Here is a 12,575-nt window from a genome sequence, read left to right as displayed (position 1 = left end):
TTTTTTTTTTTTTTTTTTTTTTTTTTTTTTTTTTTTTTTTTTTTTTTTTTTTTTTTTTTTTTTTTTTGAGTTCAACAATAGGGTGGGATTCAAACCTCTAGTCTCATAGTCAAAAAGTATATACTTTATGCCATTTGAACTATTTTCAGGTAGGCCGAAGGATATAGATTATTAAGCAAAAATTGAATCTTATGATTATTTGAATGGTCTTATAAGGAATTTTCTCTTAGTCAATAGGCCTCCGTCCCACCTATCAAAAGCCAGGCATCAAACCCTTTCAAAACTTCTCCAAAACAAATCAGCTCTCATACTTAATTTATAATGGCTATAAATGAAGAATAAATTCATATATAAAACCTCTCCCAAGCTTGCACACAGAATCTATTATATAAAAACGTAATCTCAAATTCAGATGCCTATCAGCAGGGTCAAATAAGCAAGGTTAACATTCTTACCATGCCATGCAAGGAAAAAATCTGCACGCAATCAACTGATGATATTCCAACCAGTAGAATATTCAGAAATGGGGCATAGTCGATCAAATAGCTATCACTTCCAGGGTAATCTGCAGGAATTGGTGGCGACAATAATCTGGATATAAATAGAACAGTGTGTTCCTAGAAGAAAATGGGTTAAAATAATCCCAGATGTTAATAGTGGAGAACAGATGCAAAATTAATCTTTTACAAAAATATTGGGGAAAAAACCTTCACACAGTGCCATACAAATCAGAGGCATCAACTGTCATTCACCTGTAGATTCCAGCCTCGAACAAGTGATGCCCCACACAAAATGGAAGCTGCAGATATCTTCTCGTCACCTGAACCATTTATGGCAATCTCATAGATCTTCTCAATCTCCGCTAAGCTTACATCAAATCCATGAGCTTTAAGTTAAAATTAATTGGCATACTACTGGGTAAAATTGCAACGCATCTGATGTACGCTTATGAAGTAGATAAAACTCCATAATGTATTACGGTGACAACATGTACGTTTCCCGAAGACTTTTGTTCAACAAATAATTTTGTTGATTATTGACCCTTGTGGAAATATTCCATAGTTATTCTCTCTTTTATTTTGTTCACATATTTATTCCCTTAATTTTTCTTCCTTCCCTTGTATTCTTTTTTTTTTTTTTTTTCCCTTTCCTAACAAGAACCAAACTTTTATTGAAGAGATGAAAAGAGACTAATGCTCAAAGATATAAGCTCCCAAGAAAATCACAAGCTTTGAGTCATAATATTGCCTTTGTAGGAGGAAATTTAGTGTCGTGGAAGAGTAAGAAGCAGAACGTGATTTCATAATCAAGTGTTGAGTCATAATATTGAGTTGTGGCACAGACTATATGTGAAATAGTGTGGATACATCAATTGTCAACTGAGATAGGCTTTAGTATACAATACCAGCAAAATTGTGGTGAGATAATCAAGCTGCACTTCAATTTGCATCTATTCCATTGTTACATGAGTGAACTAAACATATTGAATGTCATTTTATTTGTGAGAAAATACAACCAGGGTTGCTGTCCACCTGATATGTGAAGACAGGAGAATAATTGAGGGATATTCTCACTAAAGCCTTAAACGGTTCAAGAAAATCATCACTCCAACAAGCTGAGCATGATCGACATATTTGCTCCCGCTTGAGAAGGATGGTTATGATATATGTTATTGTATATAGTTGTCCTTTATTCTCTCAATACTGTGTACAGCAACGATTGGGATCTTGGTTTGAGAAGTGGTTTCTGACAGAGAGTTGGAGGGGTGGTGAGCTAGGCTTGCTATTGGAAACTAGATAATCCAATCAAAGGGATGATACTTTGCTTTCGAAGCTGGATAAGTCTGGTATATTTACAGTTCCTTTGGCCTCGGTTGCTCTTCAAGAAAAGAGAAGAGTGCTAGATGAAGCATAGTGTACTCAGCTTTGGGAACGGATGATTCCTAAGTAAGTTCAATTTTTTTGTGGACTACGGACCTTAATGGTATCAATACTCTAGACAAAGTTTAACGGAGGCACCCCAACAGTGTATCTCCCCCAATATGTGTGTTATGTGCTGTAAAAATGAGGAGTCTTCTTCCCATCTGCTGATGCACTGTGAATTCACTGGAAAAGTGTGGAATTTATTCGGTCAGATGTTTGGGTTGCAGGGGTGTAAGCTGCATGGTATAGTTTTGTGGTTGGTTGAAATTCTCTGAGTGGTGGCTGAAATACAAAGCTGGAGTGCTTCGGATGAATCTTGATAGGGCTATTCCTTGGCTTCTTTGGAAAGAGAGAAATTCTAGAGTGTTTACAGATAAGTCGAGCTCTCTTCTTTCTTTTTGTGACCTCGTACAGTTTACGGCCTCTACTTGGAGTGCACAACACAGGTTGTCTTGTAACTACTCAATAGACACCATCAACTTCTTTCCTTCGGAAGAGGGGATGCCTTATTCCCTTGTCCCTCAAGTTGTTTTGTTTTGGCTTTTGCCTCTTGAATGATATTCTCTTGTTTCTCATCCGAGAAAAAAACTCCTTGTTAGAAATCAATCTAATCGTTTATAAATCCATCTTACTTATTATGTTCATCTCATCTCTAGTTTCCCCCCGTCAGCCACCTTCCTGAATCACTAATATTTCGTCCTGAATCACTGATATTTCATCTACCCAACCGTTGATTGGACCATGAATTACCCATTTTCACCCTCTTGTCATTCCTCTCAGTGACCCCTTATATTTTGCCCCCTAACAGACAAAAAGAAGGATAATAGGGAACAAAATTTAGCACCTCTCTCCAACCCCTTCTATTAAACCTGGTCAGAATACCCAGCTTTCCCCACCTTCCTAATTTTCATAACTTCAAGAAGCTATCCAAATCTATTTCCAGCTTCCCTGTTTGCAACACATAATCGCTGCATCTGTATTCACTTTTTTGGGAAACAAAATACAGAACCTAGGTACTGAACTCGGTCCTTTAATTAATCATCTTCCCTCAATATGGCATTACATGATACAAAAAGATACTTGTGGGAGCATACCTAGAAGCTGGAGTTGCCACTAAAGCATTCACCATTGACGGAGTTAGGGACGACCCTTTCATGAATGATGACCAACCAACAATCTGACTAGATGCACTACGAGGCACTTGACTGCTGCGTGTATTTACATAGCCTGGCCAAAAATATGCCGATGTATCTAGAAGATTCCTAGAAATACAAGCCTCAACAATCAGATGCCGCATATTTCCAGCTGCAACAAGAAAAAAAAAACAAATTAGCCACACAAGAGAATACATTTCAGATGCATATGTATGCAACAATGTGTGTGTGTGTGTGAGAGAGAGTGAGAGTCAGAGAGAGAGAGAGAGAGATCTTCAAGGATCAAAAGAACCATTGTAAATTAAAATTTAAGATGTATGTACAGGATAACAAAGACTACTATACTATGCAGATTTGCACGCCAGAATCCTATGCCACATCTAGAATTAGTTTGTCCACAGAATAAAATAATTTTGGGGATACGTTCAATAATGTGCTTCATTGAAGATAAATTGTTCAAGCAGAATTCCAGTAAGAATGATTCTTGAAACATTGAACGTCAATCCAAAATTTTGCACCTGTAGATAAATAAATGTCAACCACTGAACCAAGCAATTTTTTAGCATGAAGTCAACAATGTCCTTTTATAAAGATTTGACTATTCTAACAGAATTGTACTCCCAGGAAATCTTGAGAAATTGAGCATGAATCTAAAGGTTATCATTTGCAGATGAATCTAAAGGTTAGCATTTGCAGATGAATGGAGATAGAACAGGTCAATTGACTATGTTTAGAAGTTTCAAAAGAACGCAAATATTCAGCAATTTAAATATTCTAGAGACCATTGCTCATTAGAATCCATACAACCAATGTTAAATTCTGAAATAAGAACAAGTACTTACAACAATTAATAGGTGTATCATTCATACTAACACAGTCATAGCACTCATTACCAACTGCAACTCCTGATATGAACATTACTGCTTTTGCGGCAGCCTGATTGGCTACTTCAATAACGGATTGAGGAGGAGTCAGCAAGCTCTCATATTCACCCAACATCTGCAAGCACGTAATCAAACCTTGTCGGCGCTTTCCTGAAGACTGCTTCTCATCTCTACTTTTACTTGGGCTGCATTCATCCTCCTCCTTTAGTTCACCTTCCTCTTCTTCAATAATAATGGTGACTGCAAGGGTTGTAATTGACAATAACATGCACAAGCATGTATCCAAACGAGGCACAGGACCCTCACTTGGATCCCTTTCCTAAAATGGAAATTTGAATTAGCAAATATAAGCAGGTTGGAATAAGTTAAATGCCCCCCAGATGGAGGCAGATTAAACCTGAGTTTTTTTTACCTAAAGGTAATAAATACTCAAATAATAATAAAGAGGAGTAGAAGTGAAAAGAGGGATGGATGCTTAATTTTCTTGCAAGGTAAGTTTCCCCAATTCAACAGAAGTAGACCGTATTTTAAGTAGATTATTGTCACAAACAGAGTAAAACTGCCACATGCGTCAGGCTTATTAAAAGATTGAACTTCAATGCTGCTTTTTTTATCCATCTCCTCCAATCTTGGAGTTAAAATATAAAGGAGAAAGAAGGAACATAGTATAAACTTTATAAGCCAGCATAAAGTTACCATGCAATTATCATAGAACAGAAATCACTTAAAATCTCTCAATTCAAGGCAATGGACCTGCTAATTAAGTAAATTGTGAGGATGAAATCATTTTAGACAAAGTTAATATCTGAACATAAAGAGGATATAAACAGATAAACATGATTCATTTATCAAAATGCTAATTGATCCTACCCTTTGAATAAGTCGCAATGCTGCAATCCACAAACCCAAAAATGTATTGTGCCAGGAGGCATCATTAACTGCCCGCAGAGATTTTATCAAGCCTGCAGATAACTCTGGATCAATAGAACTCTTGTAGAAACTTAGAATTTCAATTTAATTGAAGAGTCACTCAAGCACTATAAAAATTGTAAGCTCATACAAATCAGACGCTCAACAGCACTAGTTGCCAGAACTTGTGATCCATCCATGGCATCCTCCAGGAACAAATCGATGGGAAGCCACAATGCAGACCAATTAACGCCATGAGATTGACCGGCGGAAGAAAAGAGCGATCCAGAAGCCATTACATCATGGAACTCTAACTGAGATGCTGTTTTTCCTTCTTGCGATAAAAACCTATGTTTATCGGATGTCCAGTGCAGAAGGACCTCTGGAGTTATTAGTTTTGTGTTCCTCAAAACTACTGAGTTTGCTGCAAGTAGTTGTAACCGCTGGGCAAAACCTGCCCAGTGCAATGGCCTAAGACCCAGAAAGCAGTATTATGTTAATCGTTTTCATTGAGCTCTAAAAATTTTGTGTTAATTTAACATTAAAGCAGTATACGTCATTCCAATAACTAGTGGTAGTCTCAATGAAATGTGGCCATTCTTAAAATCCTTACGCTTTTCTTTCCTTCAGAAATCAAAGATGACGGAGAGAGAAGACAAACAAGGTTAGGAAGAATTATACTTCTTACATATTTTGATGGGCCAAGCACAAAATCCTTGCAGTTTTCTTATTTTGCAGGAACTGCCCAATAATCTCAATAGCTTTTGCAGTGTTCACTTTAAGCAGATTTTCACTGTTCTCAGTTTTCTTCTCACCAAAAGAATTATGAACATCTAGTTCCATATTATGTGGTTGTGGCCTGATTAGCCACACTGATCTTTCTTCTGCAGGAAGTTCCAGCAATCCTTCATCATCCAATGATGCATCAAGCAAATGCCATACAATTGAAAAGAATAATTCAACCACAAGTAGCCCAGGTTCACATGTCTGGAGACCAAATATCTGGGACAGATGAAGGACGTCATCGATGGTTTGCATGATCCTGAAATGGCATAACATCATTCATGAAGCCTTTTCCTCCAGTAGCATAAAATAAAATCTGGGAGGTGGGTGATGAAACAAATGATGGTGCAATAAGGTTGAGGCATTTCTCCCATTATTTTTTAATACGTATATTTTATTATAAAAAATAAAAAAGGAATCGAAAATTCAAAACACCCATAAAGGAAGATAATTAGAAAGATTGAAGAGATGAGCTTGATGTTAACAGGATTTCTATCTAGCAACTCCGTGCTTAAGGATATTGTCAACAAAAGAAACTTGTTGAACCCTAGCCTTTATAAGGTGATCCAGCACTCCAAAAATTTCCACAAAGTGAACTTCTTTTAATTGGAGCTTGCCCCACGAGGGTATCAATACTCATGATAAAACTCAAAATAGACTTCCAAGCTAGTGTCCTTCTCCAGGAAGGAACATTATGTGGACGTGATTGGCTTTGCTTAGAGTTATACAGCATTTGCAAAAGCTTTCCTCTAGGTTTACCATCGAGAAAGAAAAATGGTTAAACAGAATGAAAAGAGAATGTGGCTAACCACTATAATGACACGAGTAAACTGCAACGAAACCTACCTTGGGTAATTGGGTCCATTGACTTCCAATGTTGATGAAAAGACGTGTCTGCTTAGAAGTTCCAGGTAAAGCCTGTATGCTGCAGGTCGAAGCTTTCTGTATGGAATTGCCCTGAAATGTGATATATGTCAGCTTTGGATGGCGAATAGTGGATGAGAAAAATCGAAGTAAAACAAAAGAGGAAGAAAAATAAAATGGTAACAAGTTTCAGACATCTTCCACACTCAAAGCCAGTATCTGATGCAAATTGAAGTGAATTATTGGACAAGAGGCAACAGATACAGACTAGAACATATATCAACAGTAGACAACTACAGCACAACGAAATTATAGATGATTATGGATGATGTGCAAGCAGAAAGGCAGTTAACCAACAACGCACGAAATCTATGCATATGGTAACTTATTTTCACAAATGTCCACGCGGATACATAAAGAACCATAAGCAAATTCGAAGTATTACTAATTAAGCACCCAATATGATACATTTATATAACAATTCGAGGAAGCGAAGAAGCTTTAATCAAAATGCTAGAATAAATGAGACCTGGTAGAAAGAAGAGCAATAACCAGCAGGGGAGGAACGATTCTGGCGGTCATTGCCTTCTCAAGGAATTTCCACATGATCGGAACGTGATTGTCCCAACAAATATGAGAGACCAAGAGCTGGGCGAGCTCGACAGACGGCAAGGAAACACTGGCCGAATTGAGGCTGGAGCTGAGGTGAACCGCCCAAAGCAGTGGATCGCTGTTCTTCTCCTGCGCCGACTTCGTAAGCTCCAACACAGTGTCCCATACACCAGCGATCCCCTGCAGTTGACCGGGCGGTTGAGCGGAAACCGCCATGGGAGATTCTGACCCACAGAATTTCTTGCTCAGGGAAAGGGAATAATGGACCGAAAAGAGATCGAGGATGAGTAGATTGAAGTTATTTGAGAAAGTATTGGGGGTTCATTCTTGTGTAAGTCGAAAATTTAGAGCTCATGAAATTGTTCGCGGCGCGTAAAATGATGAAACAAGAAAACCCTGGTTTAAGTAATTGAAGAAATCAAATTAGATTTGAACCCTGGTTCAAGCAATCCAATTGAATCGATTAGATTAATAATTCATTATTTTAAATTTTCCAATTTCTTCGCCACCTAAAGGCTTGGAATTGCCCAAACAAAAATAAATAATTACATTTAATAGTTCTCTAATTTTATATTAAAACAGCATTTTCATGATTTTATACGGTTATTTAATAATCCTTCATTTCTAATAATCACTCGTAACAATTCTTCTACAAAAAATACTTTCCATCACATTTTTAAATTCATTTTGAAATTATCACTTCTACCTTGTCTTCCAATGTTCAAAATTAATTTATATATTTAATTTTACAATTTATGTAATACCATTAAATTTGATTTTAATTTATTAAAAACATATAATTTAATGATTTTGAATAAAATAAGAGTGATTTGAACGATGTGAAACTACTCTCATATTGAACTAGAAGTGTTAAAAAAATATAGTGATTAGAAGCATCATCGAGTATATAGCATCATAAGTTGAAAAAAAAAAAAAAATCATGTTACATATATAGCATGTGAGAACACTAAAATAACAGCTACAAACTACCATTCATTTATCCTTTGGATTCTTTGAATTACCATTCACTAGAATCTCATTGGATTCTTTGCACGACAATACTTCAACACAGAATAATGTGAGGCAACCATCACGAAGTACAACCGTCACGCATTGCGGTACACAAAAGAATGCACTTTAATCAATACCCATGCCATTCCATACAAACTTACAAACTAACTGACATTAGCCACCCCGAGCCTCGCGTCTCGTGGCATCGTGCAACAGCTCGATATCAACGCCATCTGGTGGAAGTTGAACATATCTCACCACCGATCCCCTGATAAAACAGTTTCTCACAGAAAGCTGAAAAGGTAAAATTTTAACTCCATTACTCCAATCACAGCAACAAAAATTACAGATAACAGATGTTCTTGATCAAGTAAAAACAAGAAAAGAGAATTAAAACAGAACACATTCTACAACAAACAGAAACTAGAGACTGGGAAATAAGACCTGTTCCTACACGCTTAAAATTTGTTCTCACAAGATACCTTTTTACACATCATGGCCATGATTATGAGGTGGGTTACAAAGCCACAGAAGGATTTAGAATCAATCAAGATTGGCCGGATTTGAGGTTAGGAATCACAAACCTCCACAATGATATGATATTGTCCACTTTGAGCATAAACTCTCATGGCATTGCTTTTGGTTTCCCCAAAATGTCTCATACCAATGGAAATAGTATTCCTTACTTATAAACCCTTGATCAACGCCTTAATTAGTGATCATCGGAACTCCTCTCCTGACAATCCTCAACAATCCTCCACTCGAACAAAGTACACCATAAAGCTTCTCATGAGGCCTATGGAGCCCTTGAACAGTCTCCCATTAATTGAGGCTCGACTCCTTTTTTCTAGAGCCCTTGAACAAAATACACCATTTGTTAGACACTTGAGTCACTTTTGACTACACCTTCGAGGCTCACAACTTCTTTGTTCGACATTTGAGGATTCATTAACATAGCTAAGTTAAGGGCATGACTCTAATACCATGTTAGGAATCACGAACCTCCACAACTGTATGATATTATCCACTTTGAGCATAAGTTCTCATGGGTTTGCTTGGTTTCCCCAAAAGGCCTCATACCAATGGAGATAGTATTCCTTACTTATAAACCCATGATCAACCCCTTAATTAATGATCATTGAGACTCCTCTCCCTACAATCCTCAACATTTGACAGGCTGAAGAATGAAGACGGTTCCTTTGTGCGAGTAGTGTTAAACTAACATTTGGTCAAAAAGCCACCACAGTACTTAGGCTGGGCGTTTAGTTACAATATCTATATAACTACATTGTCTACAAAATGAGATTTCTTGGTCTGAAGATGGCCCCTCTTTATATGCAGCATTTCTTGGCCTCTTAAAATACTTGCACGAGTACTACTATGTGAGTGTTCCCCCCGCACTGATTTATTAATGCAGCTTAAAATTTAGACTCAAGAACAAAAAATTCTACCCCGTTCAAAATGTGCTGAAAATACAAGTGATCGTCCCTTCATTTACCAGTTAACTGAATATCAAACAAGAACAAACTAACTGACGAAAGAAGAAATTGATCTACAAAACTACTTGACAGTCATATCAACCACCAACTTTAAAATAAATAATTCATAAATTCTTACTAAAAGAACAATTCATACTAGAAAAATCCTACTAATCCACTACACCAGTAAGTATTGATTTGCTGAAATAAAAATCATGAACTAGATGCAACATCCAGATTCATGAGTTCAATCAAAACCAGTGTTTTAAAATCCTCATGGAATTAGAAAATCAAATTCATTTCAAACAGGAAATTATCAAGAATCCTCTACCTTCACATATACTTACTTTTTTTTGGATAAGATTCTCACAATACTTTCTACTCGGGTACAATTCACAATAGAAGGTTGTAGATATAAATTTAATATATCCACCTCAACTCATACACAATGTATGGTTCTAAAAACAAACTCAACTCATATGCAATGTATTGTTCTAAAAACAAAGTCAACAAATGAGGTCTTGATAGAGGATGGTTGGGAGAAAGTCTCACGTTGGCTAATTTAGGGAATGATCATGGATTTATAAGTAAGGAATACATCTCCATTGGTATAAGGCCTTTTGGAGAAGCCCAAAGCAAAACCATGAGAGTTTATGCTCAAAGTGGACAATATCATATCATTGTAGAGAGTCGTGATTTCTAACAGGTCCCTGTTGGGAACTCTAACCAAGCAACAGGATTACTTGGAATTTTCACCGATTTGGGAACCACCCACAAAATTACTTGAAACTTTACCCCCGAGAAAATTCAAGAAAGAGCAAAGGATGAAAAGAAGATCAACATTCTCAATTAAAACAATATATAAAATGAAAATCTTAGGGTGACGATAACAAACGACGGTACAAATAATCTGTGAACCATGACCACATATCATGCATCTCGCCAGACAACCTTCCAAATTATTAGAATTAAATGAGCATTAAAAGGCAACTCTAGTAAATAAGATGCAGCAATGACAAGAAAGGTAAAGAAATTAGATACCATGTGAGGGTATTTGTCTTGATCAACAACCCTGGTGTTTTCAAGTTTGATGTTGAGATATTGATCAACGGAGTGCAGAGTTCCTCTAATTGATAGGTCATTTTTCAACTCGACTGTCACCTCTCTGCCCACCAAATCCTTGAAGTACGAGAAAAACAACTGAAACAAAACACAAATCAAACTCCAAACGCATATAGACCAGAGATTTTAGGAACCGTGAGGATCTAAGATGAAAGAACGGAAGCAAAAAACGAGACAAACAAATGCTTCAGCCCTGAGGTAGGACTAACATTAACGAAAATCTTAAACGACGGAGACCAGTACGTGAATGAAGGAGGAATTACCATTTCAGCAGAGGTTTGAGTTGCCGATGTTCAGTCTATCTCCGCTCGACGATAGACGACTTCCAAAGGTCGAAATGCCGCCAGAACTCTCACAAAGGGGTGTGTTTTCTTCCGTTCAAACTATAAAAGAAATTGGTAAATTATAAATAAAATTAAAAAAAAAAAAAATCAGTTTGTTATGAGTTAAATTTCAATTTTAATTTTAACCATTCAAATTTTATTTATTAAAACAAAAATTTACAGTTTCAATTTGTTCACATATAATTTTTATTTTTTAATTTAATGTAAAAACCTACCAAAATAGTGTTAAAACAAAATTTAAATTTTTTTAAGTTTAACTAAGTAGGATTATTTTATAAGTTAAGTTGCTACTCCTAGGAAACGTTATTGCACTTAAAGTGAATTATGATGAACGTCAATGAGATGCCTTGAAGTGGCCTGTCGTTTAACTAATGTATGGCACTTTTCATACTTCGTGGGTGCAATGTCGACAAATTCACTCACGATCAAGTTATGACTTAAGATATATGACCCTACGAGTTTTTTAAATTTAGGTCGATTAAGAATAAGTCTATGATTGACTGAGATATTACATACCCATTTGATATCATATTTATAATTATGAACCATATCAATAAAAATATAAGTATGGTATATAAGAATGACGTTTATATGTTATTTATTTTAGGGTTGTTATGAATATACCTTATCAATAAAATAAAAGTAATTTATAATGATATTTATCTTTTGTTTGATATCATGATTATTTGCATGTTAATTTATTATTAAGTCTATTGCTAATATATTATATCAATAAAAATAAAAATAAAAAAGTGTATCAAAAGAGAATGAGAAAAAAAAATTAAAGAAAAATAATGATCAACATACAGCTAACTAGTTTCCATCCTGTATTAATTATAAAAAATTTAAAAATTTAAAAATACTTTTTAAAAGGTTAATGAATATTAACGTTGTTTAAATCTATTATTATCTTTATTATTATTATTATTATTATTTATTTATATTAATATTAAAATATTTTTGAATTTTTTAAGAGTTATAATAAAATAATGGCTAAAAAGCCAGTTATTTCAACCATAAAAAATTTATAAATATTTTTAAAAGGTTAAAAATATTTTTGAATATAAAATTATTGAATTTTTTAAAAGTTAGAATAAAATAATGGTAAAAAGCTAGCTAACTAGTTTCCATATATGTATTAATTATAAAAAATTTATAAATATTTTTTAAAGATTAATGAATATCAACTTTTGAAAGTTTATAGGTCTATTATCTTTTTTTTATCTATAATTAATATTAAAAATATTTTTGAATTAGTTAGAATAAAATAATGGCTAAAAAACTAGCTAACTAATTGTAAAAAAAAAAAATTATAAAATATATAAATATGTTTTGAAAGATTAATGAATATGAAAGTTTTGGAAATTTATATGTATGTTATTATCTTTTTTTTTTTCATCTATATATTAATATTAAAAATATTTTCGAATATGAAATTATTGAATTTTTTAAAGGTTAGAATACAAAAATGGTAAAAAAGTCCTAGTTTCAT

At 34.9% G+C, this 12,575-nt stretch overlaps 2 protein-coding genes across 2 annotated transcripts in view; both read right to left on the bottom strand.

Annotated features, from left to right (window-relative positions):
• The window catches only part of LOC111466930 (mediator of RNA polymerase II transcription subunit 33B-like), a 12,376-nt gene extending 4,823 nt beyond the window's left edge, over positions 1-7,553 (bottom strand). The window contains exons 1-9 of the mRNA XM_023111615.1: positions 7,046-7,553; positions 6,499-6,609; positions 5,558-5,911; positions 5,021-5,340; positions 4,831-4,922; positions 3,919-4,279; positions 3,017-3,227; positions 753-867; positions 456-617 (exon numbers count right to left, since the gene is read on the bottom strand). Coding sequence (XP_022967383.1) covers positions 456-617; positions 753-867; positions 3,017-3,227; positions 3,919-4,279; positions 4,831-4,922; positions 5,021-5,340; positions 5,558-5,911; positions 6,499-6,609; positions 7,046-7,344 — 2,025 coding nt within the window. The 5' untranslated portion in view covers positions 7,345-7,553. The remainder of the gene's footprint in view (positions 1-455; positions 618-752; positions 868-3,016; positions 3,228-3,918; positions 4,280-4,830; positions 4,923-5,020; positions 5,341-5,557; positions 5,912-6,498; positions 6,610-7,045) is intronic.
• Positions 7,554-8,096: 543 nt separating this feature from the next.
• Positions 8,097-11,113, bottom strand: LOC111466963 (sm-like protein LSM2). The gene is made up of 3 exons (XM_023111651.1): positions 11,003-11,113; positions 10,659-10,817; positions 8,097-8,433 (listed from the first exon to the last, which is right to left on the bottom strand). Exons 1-3 carry the CDS (start codon positions 11,003-11,005, stop codon positions 8,314-8,316), a joined length of 282 nt encoding a protein of 93 aa, XP_022967419.1. The 5' UTR covers positions 11,006-11,113; the 3' UTR covers positions 8,097-8,313.
• Between the last annotated feature and the right edge of the window lie 1,462 nt (positions 11,114-12,575).

The sequence above is a fragment of the Cucurbita maxima genome, unplaced genomic scaffold (genome assembly GCF_002738345.1).
Source record: "Cucurbita maxima cultivar Rimu unplaced genomic scaffold, Cmax_1.0 Cma_Scf00032, whole genome shotgun sequence".
NCBI classification, from domain to species: Eukaryota; Viridiplantae; Streptophyta; class Magnoliopsida; order Cucurbitales; family Cucurbitaceae; genus Cucurbita; species Cucurbita maxima.
This window is presented reverse-complemented; position numbering and strand designations above follow the sequence as displayed.

What these genes read in the sequence shown, in the direction of transcription:
- LOC111466963 (XM_023111651.1), bottom strand. An exon ending in AAGACAAATACCCTCACATG is followed by an intron (nt 8,434 to 10,658) that starts GTATCTAATTTC and finishes TTACCTTTTCAG; the next exon opens with CTTTCTGTGAGAAACTGTTT.